Raw genomic sequence first — 21399 nt, 5'->3', positions numbered from 1 at the left:
ACGCAGGAGGGAGGAGGAACCCAGAACAAAAGTGTGCCTGCCCTTATATAGACATTTTAAATTCCCTCCCTGAAGTCCAAGACCACCCCCAGAAACATCATGCATACATCACAGAAAGGGCGGTCTACATCAGAAATCCGAGTGCTTTGTTTACCTCCTGTCTGCCAGGTTACCTGTTTAATGGTCACTTGATTGGATTGCCTGGGGATCCTGACCAGTCTTTTGTAATGATAAATACTTAGCTCCTGAGGCAGGTCACAGCCTCACACCCTATTCATATCTTACATGTGCCCTTAAGACAGGATTTGTGAAGGAGAAGACAATGGGGAGGCTTTTCCATTTTCCTTTGACCTTGCAGAGAAAACATTTGGTCAGTTTGGGAATCAAAAATGATTTCAGGTCTTCCTGTGCTGATCTATGTATGTGCTTGGTTGGTACATTTATGAACATTTAATATATATCAGAGACCTTAAAAATCTTATCACACCAGCACATGACTAAATTCCACCCGCATAGTAGCAGAATTCTGAAAGTACCCCTAATAACGGTTTTCTTAAGCATACACAGCAGAAACGTCTCAGAAATGGACCTGAGTGCCATTCAAGAATGGGCGTTATGACAACACAGGACATGGAAATATACTGCAAATTTCAAAACATGCAACAAAAATTGCATTGTGCCACCTCTATAAGGGAAGGGGGGGAGCACTGCAAAACTCACATTTTCTCTTTTCACATTTTTTAAATTCAGTTTTACACTATACATTTGAATTCAAACGGTAATCATAATCATCAACATTTAGGATTCCCTAGACTTCCCTCCACCCCTCCCTGGTTTCCATCATCAAACTTTATCTACTGCATCATATAATTTCTCCATTTTTCTGAAAGAAATCCATTTTTACCTTAGTTATTTTAGTACTGTTATGGAAAAATCTAGGTGTGAGGCTGCTCAGTCACCCAGCTTGTTGGGCAGAGCCCGTGGGTCCCTGCGGAATAAAGGAAGGAGTCCAGCCACCAACCGGAGCAAATAGCTGTAGATCAAAGTTTATTGCGCAATAGGTTGAAATAGGAATTGAACCCGGAGGATGGGGTGACAAGGACTTTTAAAAGTTTCTATCTTACCCCAGCATGCAGTTCGTGGAGCATCATCGCTACATCATCACTACATCAGAAAAGGGGAGGGTTATACATGATTCACATAGGAGGAATGTGTCAGGGGAACAGGCAAATACAGGATATGTATTGGGAAGTACATTCTAAGCACCTACTGCAAAAGAACAATAGAACTTTGGTTTGCATAGTCTGGCACCTGGGCAAGTCCGGAGGAGAGCCTTTGCCCAGCGATTGTCACAAATGAGTACCTTCCTATGAGTACGTGACCTCCCGCTTGAGGGATTATGGAGGGGACCAAGTGGTTTCAAAGCCCTTAGCCAATGACGCAAATTGGCGGTAGAATGAAGGAAACTGGCAAAGGAGTTGATTTTATATGATTTTTAAAGCTAGGTAACTTCCCTGAGCTGTCAAGTCGAAAGGATACATTTATGCATAATATTTGTAACATTTAACAACTTTAAAGATGTACCTTTCCACCCCCGCCCCCGGGTAATTTCCGTAACAAGTACAAGTATTACTCAAATCCTGCCAAATCAAAACTCACATTCTCTCATCCTGCCATGGGTTCAGTAAAAAATAGAAGAATCTCCCCATTACAAGGCTGTAGATGATTCAAGAGCTAAGCGCAGTGATCCTAACATGATCAGTCGCATGGCCCATCTCGTCCCGCATCCTGTGGACAGTTGACAGGGGGCTGAAGTCAGCCCTCTTAAGTCCTGCTAATCTTTCTCTGGCCTGGCCCACTGGCCCTGCGGGAGAATAGTCCTTGCCACCTTTGAGCCAGGAACGAAGGGCTCAGAGTCTTCCAGGATCAATGCCTCCTGCAACTCACGCCGGCCAGCGTCACCCAACTCTGGATTCTCATAATGGATCCGGATCCACGGATCCCCTGGAAGGGAGGGGAAAGAAGCAGTTGTAAGTGTGGGATGTAAGAATCAGGTGCAGTCGAACACAACATTGCTAGAGTAGACATGAAGGTTGTCTCAGTCCTCCAGCCGGAACTTCCTGCTTTCCAAGACAGAGACTAAACTTCCTACGTGTAACTTGAGATAGACACGACCTCTCCTGATGTAGAAATGAAGCAGAACCACAGGCTGGCGACCATCTTGTCTCTCTTGTCTCTATCGATGCCATCTTAACAACAGCACTACTAAGATCCACCCTTGACTCCAGGCCAAGAGAAGAAAAGAGGGCTTTCTCCCATAAGGAGGGCTACATTGGGATAGGCTATCTTAGACAATATATCCTCCCCCGCATCCCTAAACATTCCCACAGTAAGGACATAAGAAGAGCCTGCTGGATCAGGCCAATGGCCCACCCAGCCTAACATCCTGTTCTCACTGGGGCCAAACAGATGCCTCAAGCAGGATTCGAGCACAAGAGCAAATCTCTCTATCCTGAGTCTTCCAGCAACGAGTGGCAGAGAATAGTGAATGTGGTTCTAATAGCATTGATATTCCTCTCCATGGATTCATCCAATCCTGTTTTAAAACCTTCTAGGTTGTTGCTTTTTGACTCGGCATCCTGGTCCTATGTGTTAGGATACCATTCTCCCATTGCTTGGGTCATGTGATTCTTATTTACATTCCACACTGCTGAAAGTCTGGGGATGGAAACTCAGATACAGAACTTATGTTCTTTGTGCTTTTGTTTTCTGCTCTTTGTTCTGACAGAGAAGACGTGTGCGAGAGACGCTGCTCACACCCACCATGTTTTGTTGTTTTGATTTCCTGTAAATAATAAAATTGTGATGCCACATATCTGCACAGCCTCGCTTTCTGCATATCTCTGCTAATGCGTGGCTCACAGGTTCCATCTGGATGTGAGTCACAGATCCCGTACCAGAGGAGATGTACGGAAACTATGGCCAAGAAAGAAAAGGGAGGCTGATGTCACAGGAGCTGAGCCTCATGGGAGCTGTAGTTCAGCAACAACAAGCTCCACTCCCTTGATCTAGCTAATGTGGGTATGCTATAGATGTTTTGAACTACATACAAATCCCATCATCCATTTATCAGGAGCTCAGCCTACACTCAAGTAGGACCGTGACAGAGACACATGCCCAACTGGCATGTTCTCTCCCTCCTGGTTGATCATTCGGGAGCTTCAAAAGCTTTCTTCAGCCCGAACATCACAGCGATCAATGCCAGCAGACTTCGGAGCTCAGCAACTCAGCATTTTGGCTAATCTACTTTATTTACATATAAACACACATGGAGCACTGCAAGATGGCTCCCTCTCTCTCTAGCATCAGACAGCAAAGAGAAAGAACAAAGGACAATAGTCCCACTTCACGGAACACAGTAACACAAACATCCTGTTTCCATCACTTCCCACTCTGTGGAGTCAAAACATATACTGTCATGTGAAAGACAACAATCCCATGACTGCAGTCATGGAGCAGGAATTCTAACACCATGACCCCTATGCACACCGGCTAGGGCTGATGGAAGGTGTGATGCAAAACACTTGGAGGACACCCTATTGGCAGGGCTGGACCAAGAAACTCTGCTGTCTGAATCAAGATTGTGCCTCCCCTGTGTTGTAAGAAAAAAACTGCTCCTTTTCCCTTATGGGGTACCCAAAAGCCCGTATAGAGTCCTTAAGTGGGTCCCCTATCGGAAGGAGAAAATAACAGAGGCCAATCAGAGAATATTGAAAAGCAAAGCAGCTAGTAAGCCTGATCTTTATTAAACTGTTGCAACAGGGTCCCCCACTCATTCCACTCAGAATAATGGTGCACAGGCCCTTATATAGACTTTTGAAATTGCCCACCCTGTAGCCCAAAACCACCCCCAAAATATCATGCATACATCTCAAAAGCTCTACAGCAGAAATCCTGTTTGCCAGGATATCTGTTAATGGTCACTGATTGCTTTACTTGGGCAGCTTGGCCATTCTTTTGTGATGGTTAATACTTTAGTTCCTGAGTCCAGGTCATAGGCTCACCTTATTCATACGCAAATATGCCCTTAAGACAGGTAAGCAAGAGACTTTCCCCATTTCCTTCCTCCTTGCAGAGAAATATTTGAGGTCAATTTGGGAGAGTCAAAATGGTTTGGGAGAGTCAAAATGACTTTAGGATTGCTCTCCTGTACTGTTTCAGACATGAGGTTTATATACTTATGTATGTGTTTGCCTTGTACATTTAGGAACATTTATTTTATATTTGGGACCTTAGAATTCTTATAACACCCGACTGCCTCATCCCATGTACGAGAGCGGACCAAACTAGAAGATGAACACACTCTCTCTCACACACACACACAAACACACCCCACTTGAAGTTCTTACCTTTCTTCACTTTCTGCCCCACAGAGACCAGCACCTCAGCTCCCACTCTGTGATTGATCATTTGCCCCTTCTGGCTGCGGCCGCCTCCCAGACCATGTATTACCCGGGCAATGGGGAGGCCAAGGATCTGCTGAACTGTCCCTGTGGAGGAAAGTCAGGACGGCGGTTAGCATAGGGTTACCAGGCGTCCCCGTTTCCTGGGGACAGTCCCCAGATTTGCAAATAAGTCCCCGGACAAATTCCGTCCCCGGATTTCATCTAATGTCCCCGGGAAACGCAGCAGTGGCAGTATCAGCAGCCCGGAGCAGTTGGCTCTGGCTGGCTTCAGGAGCTGCTCAGAAGTCCCTCAGAAGATGGTGGTGCAGGGGTTCTAAGATGCAGCGTCCGGGCTGCCTCCACCTTCCCTGACCCCAGCAACTAAGCTGTGAAGGGAGGCTTCATGCTGCCTATCAGAGCAGCCTCCCAACTCCTACTCGTGTGCAAGCAGGAGCGGGACGGGGATATCTCAGTTAGGCAACAGGAAGCCTCCCTTCCCAGCTGAGGAATCCCAGCCCCCTCCTGCTTGCACGAAAGTGGGAATGGGATTGGGGCTGCTCTGAAAGGCAGTGTGAAGCCTCCCTTCCCAGCTGAGGAATCCCCGCAACCCTCCTGCTTGCACGAAGGTTGGAATGGGAATGGGGTTGCTCTGATGGGAAGGGAGGCATCGCACTGCCCGAGCCTTGCCGCCGCCACTCTCAGCCCTCCTTCTCTGCCTTCCATGCGTGACCCACCACGCACCACTTCCCCACCACCACCACCAAAGAACCAACAACTCAGGGGCTGCCCAGGCTCATGGAGAAAGGAGATCGAAGCCTCGGAGGAAGGGGAAACGTGGCGGTTGAGGTCACGGCGGCGGCCGCGCCTCTGCCACCGCATCGCTGCAACATCAACATCCCGAACATGTAGATTGATTGATTGATTGATTGATTAATTGATTGTGTCCCCGGATCTATTGAAAAAAATTCTGGTAACCTTAGGTTAGCATGGGAAAAGGAGCGAGCTTGTTTTCTCCTGCTCTGAAAGGTGGGACCTGAACCGATGGCCTCAGATTCCAAGACAGGAGATTCCAACTGAACATTGGGAAGAACATTCCAAGAGTGAGAGCCATTTGACAGTGGATTCCTTACAGCAGGCTTCCTCAAACTCAGCTCTCCAGGTGCTTTGAGACTACAATTCCCATCATCCCTTACCACAGGTCCTGCTAGCTAGGGATCATGGGAGTTGTAGGCCAACATATTCTGGAGGGCAGAGTTTGACGAAGCCTGACTTATGCTTAGTGGGCTCTCCTTCCTTCGAGGTTTTTAAGTAGAGGTTGGGTGACCAGCTGTGTGTGTGTGTGTGTATGAACACATTACAGAGCATCAATAATAAAAACATAATAAAAAGCATAATAAAATACAGCATAAAAATAAAACAATCATCAGAGAGCCAGTGCGGTGTAGTGGTTAACAGCGGTAGACTCATAATCTGGTGAACCGGGTTCGCATCTCCGCTCCTCCACCTGCAGCTGCTGGGTGACCTTGGGCCAGTCACACTTCTCTGAAGTCTCTCAGCCTCACTCACCTCACAGAGTGTTTGTTGTGGGGGAGGAAGGGAAAGGAGAATGTTAACCACTTTGAGACTCCTTCGGGTAGTGATAAAGCGGGATATCAAATCCAAACTCCTCCACAATAGCAGTCCTCTCCCCCACACTTTCACAGGCCATAGATTATTTAAGAGCCATAGGCCTAGGTAAAGAGGAATGCTTTTGCCTGGTGCCTGACATGTAATAATGTAATGATGGTGCTAGGTGGGCCTCTCTGGGGAGAGCATTCTGTGAACGGGGAGCCACCACAGAAAAGGCCCTCCTCCCTTGTTTAATGGCTAAATACCCTAGTCAGAGAAGTTGAAGGAGGACCTATATCTGACTTTGTGTCAGGTGCTGGGCACTCAAGATGGAGGCCATGCTTGTGCGTCTGAGAATATTTGATGTTATTGACGCCTGTCCTCTGCTCTTTGGGGCTGGGGGGGAAATAAGATTTTTTTCCCTTTGATTTCCCCCTCTAAAAACTAGGTGCGCCTTATGGAGCGAAAAATATGGTAACTTTTTAACAGTGCTGTCTCACGCTCTCAGGCACTCACATGATATAAACAAACATAGTGCTACTTGCTGGAGCAGCACAGGTGGTTAAAAATCCTAACAGCTCACCCCCATCCTTACCATCACGCAGAGCCACCAGTTCCTCGTGCGCCCAGGCTTGCCCCAGCACCCGGAATCGCTCTTCCTGACCCCCGGCACATAGGGCATGGGCCACATTGGCTTCCACCCCTTGCGCTTCCAGCATGGCCTGGAAAGTCCTCAGGGCAGAGCCATTGTCCAGGGCTTTGGCAATGCGGGCAGTGCCTTGGGAAACAGAACTGGCTCTCCCACACTGCCACAGTAAGGTTCCTCCTGGAGAGACGGAAGAAAAATGGATGAGTTGGGTGGTCCATGGAGAGAGAGGCTTCCTTTCCCCAGCCCCAACTCACACCCTCATGCCCTCCTCATAAGAAAAGGGAAAAGTTGACAGCTATGGAAGCATCATGCCTTCGCTTGCTCCTGGCTGATTTGTTATTTGCTGGTGCTGGAGGAGACTCTGGAGAGTCCCATGGACTGCAAGAAGATCAAACCTCTCCATTCTGAAGGAAACCAGCCCTGAGTGCTCACTGGAATGACAGATCCTGAAGGTGAGGCTCCAAGACTTTGGCCACCTCATGAGAAGAGAAGACTCCCTGGAAAAGACCCTGATGTTGGGAAAGATGGAGGTGCACAAGGAGAAGGGGATGACGGAGGATGAGATGGTTGGACAGTGTTCTCAAAGATACCAGCATGAGTTTGTCCAAACTGCGGGAGGCAGTGGAAGACAGGAGTGCCTGGTGTGCTCTGGTCCAGGGGGTCACAAAGAAATGGACACGACTAAATGACTCAACAACAACAACAGAATAGAAGAAGCTGTTGTACGAGAGTTTTACTGCATGGCTGAGATTCCTTCCACATAGGCACACCGCTGCTCAAGATACTCTGCTGTAGCTGGGAGAAGCAGAGTGGCGCAATGGAAGTGGACTGGACGCCACAACAGGTCCGCTGTTCACAGCCTTGATGGACATTCAACTTCCCTCTCTCCCTCCCAACACAACATAGTGAAACGTTTCATAATGCCACTCGGGTGCCCCCCCCCCCCCCCAGTGCAGACCTAGCGTGGTCACCAGCTCACGGAGATCCCCAGGTCCTTGTCCATCCAAGCACTCCAGGGATTCAATGACCTCCAAGGAGTGACCCACTCGAGACCCCAAAGGTCCGTCCATCTTGCTGAGCACCGCCGATGTGCATATCCCTAGCTGGGTCCCAACACACACCTTTGAGAGAGAGAGAGAATGCATGAATGAATGAGACCGGAACATGGTAAAGGATAAAGTGTTCTATGATTTGCACCCAGGAAAGAAAGCACTGCTCCCTCTTTAGATAAAGAAAAGACATCCCTAAATTTTTTAAACTCCTTTGCACTAATGGGAAGTTAACGCAGACACGACCGCCCGGAATTATTCTTTTGCTTCTATGAAAATGTTGTCTCTCCCCAGTGGGCTGCCAGGGGAGAATGTGGCACAAACAAAGGTGTCCCTGGATGCCACTTATGCCAAAACTCCCCTCAGCAAGAGGCATTTTCTGTCTGCCTTCCCTCTGTGGGATTATTATTATTATTATTATTATTATTATTATTACATATAATTTTTATTAATTTCTTTTTTAACACAATATTTCCAAAATTACAATAGCAAATAAAATTACCCTTTGCTCTGCCGAGCTCGTCACTTCCCTCCATCCCTTCAACTGGTGTTTTTGTTATCTTTATAAAGATAAAGGTAAAGGTCCAGTTGTGGCCAACTCTGGGGTTGTGGCACTCATTTCGCTTTACTGGCCGAAGGAGCCAGCGTACAGCTTCCGGGTCATGTGGCCAGCATGACTAAGCCACTTCTGGCAAAACCAGAGCAGTGCACGGAAACTCCGTTTAGCTTCCTGCTGGAGCGGTACCTATTTATCTACTTCCACTTTGACATGCTTTGGAACTGCTAGGTTGGCAGGAGCAGGGACCGAACAATGGGAGCTCACCCCATCACAGGGATTCGAACCGCCGACCTTCTGATTGGCAAGCCCTAGGCCCTGTGGTTTAACCCACAGTGCCACCCGCGTCCCTCCATCCCTTCAATTGGTTTTTTGTTTTCAAGACTTTATATCGCACTTTAAAACCTCCACATGTGACTTTTATGTCCTTATAGTCAACGCTGTCTCTTTGATCTAGAAAGTTATAAAATGTTTTGAATTTCATTTCAGGATTTATTTCAATAATTATTCATATACCCAATAAATTTACTCCAGTCTCTTTGAAACTTTTGGTCACATTGGTTCCGGATTCCACCGGTCAACTTTGCTAATTCTGCATAGTCCATCATCTTTGTCTGCCACTGGAAGGATTTAAGGAGAACATTCGGTCTCCAAATCCTCATCCCAAGAAGGAGAACATAAGGAGGGCTTCCTGCATCAGGCCATTTAGACCAGCATCCTGTTGTTGTTCTTCTCACCAGATGCCTGTGGCAAGTCCACAAGCAGGATTCAAGAGCAACTGGGATTCAGAATCACTGCTGCCCCCGACTATGGCGGCAGGGCAGAGCTGTCCTGGCTGGTAGCCCCCCGATAGCCCTCTCCTCCATGAAGGAGCTGAAAGCCCCCAGAAGCCAGTGGCCCTTCTCTGAGGACTCACCAGGCTCTCAGCCAGCTGCTGGGCGCTCTCCAGGGTGGGGTAAAGGGCTGCGCTGCCAAACTTCACATCCAGAACCAGGGCAGAGATGTTCTCCGCAGCCTTCTTGCTCAGGATGGAGCCTGTGAGGCAAGAGAGAGGCCAAGAATGCAGGTACATCTGCAGGTCAGGAAGAGGACTCGAGACATGAAGTGCTATCGGCTTTTATTCACGGAAAAAAACGGAAATGACTGGCAGAATCCGAGACCAGGGAGAAGAGTTGGTGGAAGAAGATTGGAAGAAATTTAAAATCTATTTACAGAAACATTGTAAAATTTTTGAATGTTGATGACGCTGAAATGAAATGAAGTGGTTCTAGTAATAAGGTGAAATAAGAATATGCAAGAATGGATTGATATTAGACGAAAATTTGAAGCTATAATATGTGAGGATAAATAATTAAGGATAAATTAAGAGGGTATGAATTTGCTGACCCAACTTTTAAATGGAATACAAAAAAGGGAGGTGTGAGGAAGTCAGGAAAATAAGTAAATGAACGGTGAGAAATTAAAAAGAGGGATTTTTATTTTTTATTTTTTATTTTCCTTTTTATGTTTAAATTTTTGTATTCTTGTATTTTTGTGTTTTTGTATTTTTCTTGTGTTTTTTGTTCATTGTCTTGAAATCTTTTTCCTGTTAAAAAACTTAATAAAATATTATTTTTTAAAAAAATATTCACAGGAAAAAAACTAAGCCAGTGTTTCCCAAAGTGGGCAATACTGTCTCCTGGGGGGAGGGGGCGACGGTGATGGAACAATCCAGGGGGCGGTAGTAGCCTTGGGTGCAATTGGGGGGTACACGCTAGACAAAGTAATGAATTCTTCAATTATGAAGAATAATGGTCAGTTATGCTACAGGCACATAACTGCTGCTGTCAGGATGATTGGTGTGTGCTAGAAGAGATAACAGCCCTGGACTCCAGCCAGCTTTACAGGATTTATTAAGTCCATTATACTATTTACAATATGGAGCTCTTAAAAGCATGTCCTACTCATTCGGTGTCAGTTGCCGAGACTGGCCCTTCCTTTCTTCCTCTCCAGCATAACAACTTCCTGAAACCTCTCCTCTTCCTTCCTCCCTTATGTAAAGAGTGAAGCTTTGGAAGTTGCCCCTCCCTCCCTGATTCATTGTTTCCTGACAGCCCCTCCTCATCTTCCCTCTCTGACGAGGTGCAGCTACCCATTATTGGAGGCTGCTCTCTATATTTCCCAAGCGATTCCCCCTTCTCAGCCCACAGTTCCCTGACAGCTGCCTGATTGGAAGAAGCCCATAGCCAGGGCCTCAGCACCTGGAATTTCTCCTGCAACTGGATCTCACCCCATACCTGTGATGAGGGGCAAGCTGTCCACTGTGGCTGTTACATCTCTCAGGGCATAGAGGACCTTGTCTGCTGGGACCAGCTCTGAACTCTGCTCCACAATGCAGCAACCAACCTGTTCCAGAATCTGCTTCATCTGCAAGAGAACAAGTCTTGGGTTGTCTGCATGGGCCTCTCGTCATCAGAGTTCTCGGCCGACAGAAACAGACAGCCACATACCCTCAACACATACCGCATAAGCCCCTTTGTCTCCATCAGAACCTGGGACACCTCACCTGTTCTGGGCTCTGGGAGACCACGAAGCCAGGTATGGACTCCAGCTTGTCCAGCGTGCCTCCGGTGTGGCCCAGACCTCGGCCACTGATCATGGGCACCTGTTGAAAGGAAAGGAGGAAAGTCTGGGTTGTCATAGGTTATGAGCAGCATAGGAAGTTGGGTAGGGGGGGAGGTGTTTCTTTAAGAAGCTCAGAGGAGTCTGCTGAATGGCTGACCTAGTTCAGCATCGTGGCTTGAGAACGGGCTGTGGGCCTCTTTCATTTTTGCCCGGGAACCAGAGAGGTTGGAAGAACCTTCTCAACTCACCTTACAGCCACAGGCAGCCAAGGCTGGTGCCAGAGGCAGGCTGACTTTGTCGCCCACTCCCCCAGTGGAGTGCTTGTCCACCAGGAGCCCTTGCCATTTCTCCGGCCACTCAAGGACCCTCCCTGATGTAGCCATTGCCTGCGTCAACACCAGAGTCTCGTCAGGCTCCATGCCCTGTAGTCGGATGGCCATCAGCATCGCTCCTAGAAGACAACAGGTGATGAGGGTGAGGTGCTTAAGCCAGAGAGATATTCTGAGAGGGGCTAGCACAAGCCACAGACATGGCCTGGCATGTCACACATGCTGGATTTGGTTCAGTCAGCAGGTTGTGCAGGTTTTTGTATTGTTTTAAGAACCTGCCCATACTGTGGAACCTTAACCATTCTGATTCTGAGAACAGCGAAGTGCTGGGTCACTTTGTTGTTGTTGTTTAGTCATTTAGTCATGTCCAACTCTTCGTGACCCCATGGACCAGAGCACACCAGGCACTCCTGTCTTCTACTGCCTCCCACAGTTTGGTCAAACTCATGTTGGTAGCTTCGAGAACGCTGTACAACCATCTCGTCCTCTGTCGTCCCCTTCTCCTTGTGCCCTCCATCTTTCCCAACATCAGGGTCTTTTCCAGGGAGTCTTCTCTTCTCATGAGGTGGCCAAAGTCTTGGAGCCTCAGCTCCACGATCTGTCCTTCCAGTGAGCACTCAGGGCTGATTCCCTTCAGAATGGAGAGGTTTGATCTTCTTGCAGTCCATGGGACTCTCAAGAGTCTCCTCCAGCACCAGAATTCAAAAGCATCAATTCTTTTGATCACTAGCAAGGTGATTATTCTAGGCCACAAGAGAGTCTTCTGTTGTGGCTGCTAACCCAAAGCTCTATTTGTAAAGACATGGCTAAAAAGAGATATTTGTACAGATATGATTGCACAAGTTTTAGGTAGTTTCCCCCTTTTTTTAGTTTTAAAGAAATCATCGGATATTCTACTTACAACTATATAATAAGGAAAAGCATGCAAGACTTCAGGAGAATGCTCTCCAGCTGCTCAAGATGAAATCAACCAGCTCTTGGTTTCCATAATTCCTTTGAATTACCGTATTTTTCGCTCTATAACACGCACTCGACCATAACACGCACGTAGTTTTTAGAGGAGGAAAATCCGTAGGCATGCCACCCGTAGGCATTCCCTCCATAACACGCACAGACATTTCCCCTTACTTTCTAGGAGGAAAAAAGTGAGTGTTGTGGTGCAAAAAATACGGTAATTATTTCCTTGGTGGACAGAGTGCCTGAAGAACTATGGATGGAGGCTCGCAACATTATACAGGAGGCAGCAACTAAAACCACCCCCATGAAAAGGAAATGCAAGAAAGCAAAGTGGCTGTCCAATGAGGCCTTACAAATAGCAGGGGAGAGAAGGCAAGCAAAATGCGAGGGAGGTAAGAAGAGAATAAGAAGAGTTTGGATTTGATATCCCGCTTTATCACTACCCTAGGGAGTCTCAAAGCGGCTAACATTCTCCTTTTCCTTCCTCCCCCACAACAAACACTCTGTGAGGTGAGTGGGGCTGAGAGACTTCAGAGAAGTGTGACTGGCCCAAGGTCACCCAGCAGCTGCATGTGGAGGAGCAGGGAAGCGAACCCAGTTCACCAGATTACGAGACTACCGCTCTTAACCACTACACCACACTGGCTCTCAACCATAGTGAAAGATACAGGAAATTGAATGCAGATTTCCAAAAAATAGCAAGGAGAGACAAGAAGGCAGGACCAGTGGTTGTGTTTTCTGCTGCAGGAATGTCAGTCTGCTTCCACGAGGGCCTCCTTGTAAGTTAAGCAAACCCTATGAAGGCATCCTAAGTCTCCTGTGCTTCGTCATTTGAACCCTGTAGCATTATTCTTGGAGAGCAGTAAAAATAAGTTCTGGCTAAATCCCCACATAGGGAAGGGTTGCCTTGGCTGTGCCTGTTTGCAGAGTTTCCTCCTCATTCTTGAATGCGTCCTCCTCTTTCCCCCACCCACAATCCCACCCCCCTGATTCCCCAGCCCCAGAACCTTCCTTACCAATTTGACCTTCCTGCAAGGCCTTCCTGGACACAGCCTGGACAAAGTAGATGATCTCCTCCTGCTGCAGCTTCTCCCTATCCCGCTTCTTCCGGATTATTTCTGGGATGTTGAGCATGCTGCCAGAATTGGGGGCTCCAGAGCCGGTGCTGGTGGTGCGTCCAGAAACTGCAGGGGTATATGCAATGGCATATGCAATTCAGTGGAAACAAGTGTAAAGCGAGGATTTAAAAAAATCTTAATTTCACAAATATGCTTGTGGGTCCCGAACTAGAATTGGTGGACCAGGAACGAGACCTTGGGGTTTACTTTTTCTTTTCTTTTTTTAACTATCAATTCTTTATTGATTAAAAGATTTGCATGTCTATACAAACATGTCTATACAGGTGGCGCTGTGGGTTAAAGCCTCAGCGCCTAGGGCTTGCCGATCGAAAGGTCGGCGGTTCGAATCCCTGCGGCGGGGTGCGCTCCCGCTGCTCGGTCCCAGTGCCTGCCAACCTAGCAGTTCGAAAGCACCTCCGGGTGCAAGTAGATAAATAGGGACCGCTTACCAGCGGGAAGGTAAACGGCGTTTCCGTGTGCGGCTCTGGCTCGCCAGAGCAGCGATGTCACGCTGGCCACGTGACCCGGAAGTGTCTCCGGACAGCGCTGGCCCCTGGCCTCTTAAGTGAGATGGGCGCACAACCCCAGAGTCTGTCAAGACTGGCCCCTACGGGCAGGGGTACCTTTACCTTTACCTTTACAAACATTGTGTACTATCTCTTAACAGGTTAAAAAAAAGAATATTATATAAAATAGAAAATTTATAAAGAAATAAAGAAGTAACAAAGATAAGAAACAAAGAAATCAAATTTTTTAAAAAGAGACAAAGTTATTTACATACTAAAAGCACAATCCTTCCCATCCTTCTCTTTATACTGTTTGATATAACATTCTTTATTTCACAGGTTTACATTGTATAATATCATTTCTTTCTGCTTTGTTCCTTTGATCTTTTTCTTTACAAATATCACTCAATTTCTGCTAATATGGAGTTATTTGTACAATAAAGTTTTACATAATTCTTAAATATTATCCATTCTCTAGTTGTTTTTTGTTTTGATATTCCTGTAACTGATCCCGTCAGTTTTGCTATTTGCAGATATTCTAACATGAGACCTTAGGCTTTCATTTAATTTATATATATATATTTTATGCATTCTTTCCTGTCAGGGACTCAAGGTGGTTGTAGTGAATAGCTCAATGAAGACGTTTTTCCATTGTGTGGCAGCTGTGAAAAGGGCAAATTCCATGCTAGGGATTATTAGGAAAGGAATTGAAAATCTCAGTGCCATTCTTCAAATCTATGGTGCAACCACATTGGGAGTACTGTGTCCAGTTCTGGTTGCCTTGGGTCAAAAAGGATATTGTAGACCCTGATAGAAGTCCTTATACTGGATGTGCCCTGCAAGGATTCATAGAATCATAGAGCTGGAAATTACTCCCAATGGTGATCTAGTCCAACCCCTGCAACGCAGGAATCCCAACTAAAGAATCCCTGATAGAGGGCCACCCAACCTCCCGATGGAGACCATTCCATGGTTGAACAGCTCTTACCGTCAGAAAGTTCTTCCTGACATTTAGTCGGAATCTCCTTTCTTGTCACTTGAAGTCATTAGTTTGAGCCCTACCCTCCAGAACAGGAGAAAAAAAGTATGCTCCATCTTCCATGGGACAGCCATGCAGATATTTGAAGATGGCTCTCATATCGCCCCTCTATTTCCCTTTTCTAAGCTAAACCTAAGTTCTTGCCAGTGGCATAGCTCGGTTTTTGCTGCCCGGGGCAGTCACTGAGCTAGACTGGTGACTGGGAGTGGCAGCCGGTCTTGAAAGATCTACATTGGCTCCTAGTATGTTTCCGAGCACAAGTCGAAGTGTTGGTGCTGACCTTGAAAGCCCTATACGGCCTCGGTCCAGTATACCTGAAGGAGCGTCTCCACCTCCATCATTCAGCCCAGACACTGAGGTCCAGCACCGAGGGCCTTCTGGAGGTTCCCTCATTGTGAGAAGCAAAGCTACAGGGAACCAGGTAGAGGGCCTTCTCGGTGGTGGCGCCCGCCCTTTGGCACGCCCTCCCATCAGATGTCAAAAAGATAAACAACTACCTGACATTTAGAAGACATCTGAAGGCAGCCCTGTTCAGGGAAGTTTTTAATGTGTGACATGTTAATGTATTTTTCATCTTTGTTGGAAGCCGCCCAGAGTGGCTGGGGAGACCCAGCCAGATGGCCAGGGTACAAATAATAAATTATTATATTATTATTATGAGCTTGCTGCCCCTCTCGCTGTTCCTCATCCAGGAGCCCCAACAGTCCTCTGACAGTCCTCCCCTCTGCTTGTTCTTATTACCATTTAAAAATATAAAAATACAAAATACCAACAAGTTCCCTCCACCACCAGCTTTTGTGCAGCTGTGAGAGCCAGTGTGGTGTAGTGGATAAGAGCGGTGGACTCGTAATCTGGTGAACCGGGTTCCCGTCTCCGCTCCTCCACCTGCAGCTGCTGGGAGACCTTGGGCCAGTCACACTTCTCTGAAGTCTCTCAGCCCCACTCACCTCTCAGAGTGTTTGTTGTGGGGGAGGAAGGGAAAGGAGAATGTTAGCCACTTTGAGACTCCTTCAGGTAGTGATAAAGCGGGATATCAAATCCAAACTCTTCTTCTTCTTCTGAAGCCTGGCTTCCACTCATGACTTCCCCTCTCCCCCCCCCCCAGGAGATGGAACCACCCACTTTGTGAGCCACTAATCTAGGGATTTTACACTATTCAGAGGTTACGAGAAGGAGAAGTTAGTCTTTGGGATGACTAATTTCTTATAAAACCTCTTTTCCGTTGTTCTGTTGTCTCTTCCTGAAAGTTCCTGCTTGTTTCTTATTATGTTTACTCTGCTTTGAGGAGTGGAAAGAGTATAAACCTAGTGAATATTGACTAACTGGTCCCCTTGTCTGTTTCCTGAGTTTAACTCCAGTAGATTCTATAGTGTGTGTGTGTGTGTGGAATCTGGTGTCAGCAGCAGCGGTGGGAGTTTAAATGAGGGGGAGAACCATATTTGCCACCTTGAGCCCCTTGCAGTAAAAAAAAGTGATTGTGGCATTCGTATGGAGCCCCCGGTCATCTCACGGACTATTGACCCGTACGCCACTAATCCGCTGCCACCAACCAGGTCCTCTCTGGTAAAATCACTTCAGTCTCAGTCAGCTTTTCAATTAATAAAGAAGAGTGTATTTTATTTCAGACATAAAACAAAACTTTTGCAGCATTCCAAACGGTGTTCCTCTTTACTTTCTTAGTCTTATGTTCCTCTCTCTATCTCTGCTACCTCCCCACACTCAAGGACTGCCCTAACTGTCTCTCTATTACCAACTGCCTTTCCCAACCAGCCAACCCATGAAACCCAACCAACTGCCCACCCACAACTCCCAACGAACTCCCCCCAGAACTCCTCTCAGACTAGTTTTATAGACCCACTGACTCCACCCCCCTGGGTCCTGTCTGTGCAACCTATTTAACAATTTCCCCTCCAGCACTCTCTCATATATGTTAATGTCACAGTGATGTCCTAAGAAAATTGGCGTTGGCTTTTACAGTCCAAAAGGGACGCGGGTGGCGCTGTGGGTTAAACCACAGAGCCTAGGACTTGCCGATCAGAAGGTCGGTGGTTCGAATCCCTGCGACGACGGGATGGGCTCCCGTTGCTCGGTCCCTGCTCCTGCCAACCTAGCAGTTCGAAAGCACGTCAAAGTGCAAGTAGATAAATAGGTACCGCTCTGGCAGGAAGGTAAACAGTGTTTCTGTGCACTGCTCTGGTTCACCAGAAGTGGCTTAGTCATGCTGGCTACATGACCAGCTGTACGCCGGCTCCCTCGGCCTGTAAGCGAGATGAGCACCATAACTACAGAGTCGGCCATGACTGGATCTAATGGTCAGGGGTCCCTTTACTCTTTACCGTTAAGCTACTGAAGGTAATGGGGCCCTTTCTATGTCCAGCTGTCCTTTGTCAACAACAAATTATCACTGTTTTTTGTGTTGAATATATGCTATATGATCATTTATGGACCTAATAGGTATCTAAAGCCATTTGCACATATTGCACATGCAACCAGTCCATGCAGAATGTGGGCACCCTATATATAGAAATAAGCAAACCAGTGATATTTTAGGGAGCAAGCGAGCAGGTGGGGCCCATGACTTACATCCTAGGAGCCTACACAAAACACTGTTGCTGTAGGTAGGTTTTATTTGTTTTTTATCTTATATTTTGGAAATGTACATCCAGGTTTAAATTTTTGGGGGGCCCCCAAGAGAGTGGGGCCCTAAGCTAGAGCTTGTTTAGCTTATACGTAAATCCAGCACTGATGCACACTGTTATTTAACATGGATAGCAATTTTCTTCCTTGTCCTCACGAACAGTAATTCTTCCTTGTCCACACGACATTCTCCTCCAAGTCACTGCCTTCCCAGGCTTTTCCTGACCACTTGACCCCTTCGATCAGTGGAACTGGCCCGGTCACAGGTGCTACATAATACCTGTCAGGGAACTGCCATCGGCTCAGGGGCGAGAGGGGAAAAGCCGGATGGATTACAGAGAGCCCCCAAGGAGCGTGGGAAGCAGCACCTCCTCAGCGGAGGAGAGTAACCACACCTCCAGCGGAGAGGAGCTTCAGGGCTCGGAGGACGCAAGGCGGTGCCAGGACACCTTGCCTGGGCAAAGCGGGGAGGAGAGAGGTCCTCCGTTACCCACGCCCTCCTTGCGCAGTAGGCTTCTGCGCAGAGAGGGGAAGCGCAGACTGGGCGTCAAGAAACTATTTTGCTGGGGAAGGTTTAAGGACTGCCCACTCACAGATTCTGCCAGTGAATGAGCCAGCCACGGGAGAGTGGCGCTCTGCATGGTGAAGGGTTTTTGGCACCAATAACGAGGCTTTACAGCCAACCAGGGAGGTATTTGCCTGATTGCTCTCGAGTAACCCCCTGGTATCCTTACAATACCCATGCTGCGTTTTTAAGAAAATGATCTATTTTAGTGTAGCAGCACCTAAGCTCGAACTCCCTACCATCAAGCAGCCGCTTTTGCCGTACATTTTGCTATGCCTGCTAAAACCATTTTTGCTTACACAAGTCTACCCAGGCATGTAGAACACGAATGGGTTTTCAGTTTATTGCTGGTTTCATTTTTTTCTGAATATTTTGAAGAGTTGCTTTCTGGATTCTTCCTGACAATGTTTTTATTCCACTCTCTTTGTAAACTGCTTTGAGGGTTTATTTTTTAAAACAATCAGGCAGTGCATAGATGTTATGGAATAAATAAATCCCTTGGGGTGTGCTGGAGGTATAAATAACTATCAGACTTTGAAAAGCTGGTATCACTGGACCAAGTTCATCAGTTTTGTTGAATTAATTAAACTAAAGTTCTAATTGGATTTGGAACAGATGTGCAACTAATTGTTACCGATTCAAATTTTATTGTGTTACCTTCCTTGGTTGGTGGTGGAAACTATTCTTCTGGATAATGCTTTTTTACAAGGTAGAGGGCACTGAACATGAGTTTGTGGAGCCAAGAGGAGGAAGTGGCCACAAACGTTTTGGGAACCACTGATCTAGCACACCCTAGAGCAGGCACGTCAAACTCCATAAAGCAGGGCACAGCAAACTTTTTCAGCAGGGGGCCGGTCCACTGTCCCTCAGACCTTGTGGGGGACCGGACTATATTTTTTTTTTTGGGGGGGGAGAATGAATTCCTATGCCCCACAAATTACCCAGAGTTGCATTTTAAATAAAAGGACACATTCTACTCATGTAAAAACACACTGATTCCCGGACCATCCACAGGCCGGATTTAGAAGGCTATTGGGCCGGATCTGGCCCCTGGGCCTTAGTTTGCCTGCCCATGCCCTAACGACCATGATCTACTCCTAGTATAAAACAACTTGCAGTGGTACTGGAGGGAGGAGGGAAACCAAAGTTGTTCAGCTTTTTTAGGGGCGCTGTGGGTTAAACCACAGAGCCAAGGGCTTGCTGATCAGAAGGTTGGCAGTTTAAATCCCCGCGACGGGGTGAGCTCCCGTTGCTCGGTCCCTGCTCCTGCCAACCTAGCAGTTCAAAAGCACATCAAAGTGCAAGTAGATAAATAGGTATCGCTCCGACAGGAAGGTAAATGGCATTTCCGTGTGCTGCTCTGGTTCGCCAGAAGCAGCTTAGTCCTGCTGGCCGCATGACCCGGAAGCTGTACGCCGGCTCCCTCGGCCAATAAAGCGAGATGAACCCCGCAACCCCAGAGTCAGTCACAACTGGACCTAATGGTCAGGGGTCCCTTTACCTTTACCTTTAAAGTTGTTGAGCTTTTTTGGGGGGGTGACAAAGTTGTCTAGCTTTTTTAGGCGCAAAACCAACACAGACAATAACAGGCGAATGCAGCAATACAGGAAACTAAACTAGCAATAACGACCGCCCATTTCACATAACAGACAGGCAGAGCAAGGACAGAGGCATGGCGGAGACTTTAAACACAATGCTTTTTCCAACAAGCAATCAGAAGGGAGCCAGCGGTGGGAAGGGAGCCCGCAATCGACAGCAATCACTCAGAGATCAACCAGTAGATCGCGATCGACCTCTTGGATACCCCCAGGGATAAAGTTCCAGGCACTGAGGATACAATGCTTCCCTAAAGTACTCACCAACAAGGGCAGAGTTGCCACTGAAGCCCAATCCAAGCCCAGCGTGGTCAAGCACAGAGAATCTGTCCAGGTCCAAAGAGAGATGAAGCCAGAGACAACCGTCCAAGACCTAGAACCTGGGGGAATTCAGGCAAAAGTGCTTGGGCGCCTAGATTCAGTAGCATTTCCAAGAATTAGAAGTCTCGAAAGGCAGACCATATATCTTCTGTCATCCTGAACCACACCCTGGTCACAAGTTCTGGCAGGGATTGCTTCCTCGTGAGTATCTCTCTTATGCAGAACCCTGGGTCTGTTGGCACACCCTTCAGCGCCAAACTGAAGCTTCTGGCACCCTCTCAAGGACTGGGTGGTGGGGACTCCACCTTCTCCAGCAGCTCCACCTCCAAAGGTTCTTCACCAGATGTCAGCCCAGAGGGCTCCACAGCTCTCAATTCAGAGGGCCCTGCTTCCTCCTCAAGGCTGTTGACCTACTGTCATCCTCTGAGGTCTCCAGGCCTGGTACCCATTCAGGACTAGGCACACAGCCTAGAATCATAGAGCTGTAGAGTCAGAAGGGACTTCCAAGGACCATCTAGCAATGCAGGAATCACAGATGAAGCATCGCTGGTGGCGGGCCATTTGACCTCTGTTTAGAACACCCCCAATGAAGGCAAGTCCATCACCTTCTGAAAGAGTCCGTTCCCCTGCCAGGACATGGAGATGACGGCTCTTGAACAGATTGCTCTTTGCACTTGATCCCACCTACTTGTTCAAGCAACAAGCTGCTCGTTCCACACACAGCCAAGGCAGGTCAGTGACTTGTGGCTGGCTCTGCACCAAACTTGTCCACTCAGCCGCAGGTTCTCCCCTTGCACCGCAAAATGCTAAAGTCCAAACAGAATGAGATTCGAGGCCCAAACAAGATTTGGGACCAGAAATGGGAGTAGAAAGGTGTGTCTTAAGAGTTTTTCTTGTTAGATATATTGACAACAGACATCCCAAAGGATAATAAAAGAGTCTTTCCACATGCAATAACGGCTGCCAGGATTGTATTCTAAAAGTCAGATAGTTGTTTATTTCCTTGACATCTGATGGGAGGGCATTCCACAGGGAGGGAGCCACCACTGAGAAGGCCCTCTGCCTGGTTCCCTGTAACCTCACATCTCACAGGGAGGGAACCGCCAGAAGAGCCTCGGCGCTGGACCTCAGTTGGGGGTGGAGATGCTTCTTCAGGTCTACTGGGCCGAGGCCGTTTAGGGCTTTAAAGGTCAGTACCAGCACTTTGAATGAGTGTTCCTGTTGTGCTTGGACCCTGCTTCTGGTTTACCCCAGGCCTCTAGGTTGTCACTGTGAACACAGGATGCTGAACTAGATGATGGTCCATTGGCCTGATCCAGCAAGCTCTTCTTATGTTCTGATGAGGGCAAATTCTCCCAGAGGCTAATCCCAGCCTCTGAGTGCTGAGTGCTCACTGGAAGGACAGATCCTGAAGCTGAGGC

General features: G+C 47.5%; 1 protein-coding gene across 1 annotated transcript; it reads right to left on the bottom strand.

Annotated features, from left to right (window-relative positions):
- Positions 1–721: 721 nt before the first annotated feature.
- Positions 722–20676, bottom strand: TYMP (thymidine phosphorylase). Its single transcript, XM_079992814.1, has 10 exons — positions 19922–20676; positions 13214–13381; positions 11160–11362; positions 10853–10951; positions 10584–10713; positions 9224–9342; positions 7661–7823; positions 6649–6879; positions 4410–4550; positions 722–2004 (listed from the first exon to the last, which is right to left on the bottom strand). Exons 2-10 carry the CDS (start codon positions 13329–13331, stop codon positions 1835–1837), a joined length of 1374 nt encoding a protein of 457 aa, XP_079848940.1. The 5' UTR covers positions 13332–13381; positions 19922–20676; the 3' UTR covers positions 722–1834.
- Positions 20677–21399: the final 723 nt, after the last annotated feature.

This window comes from Podarcis cretensis, assembly GCF_951804945.1.
Source record: "Podarcis cretensis genome assembly, chromosome: 10".
Classification (NCBI taxonomy): Eukaryota; Metazoa; Chordata; class Lepidosauria; order Squamata; family Lacertidae; genus Podarcis; species Podarcis cretensis.
Note: the sequence above shows the minus strand (reverse complement) of the source record. Positions and strands in the feature narration are given on the sequence as shown.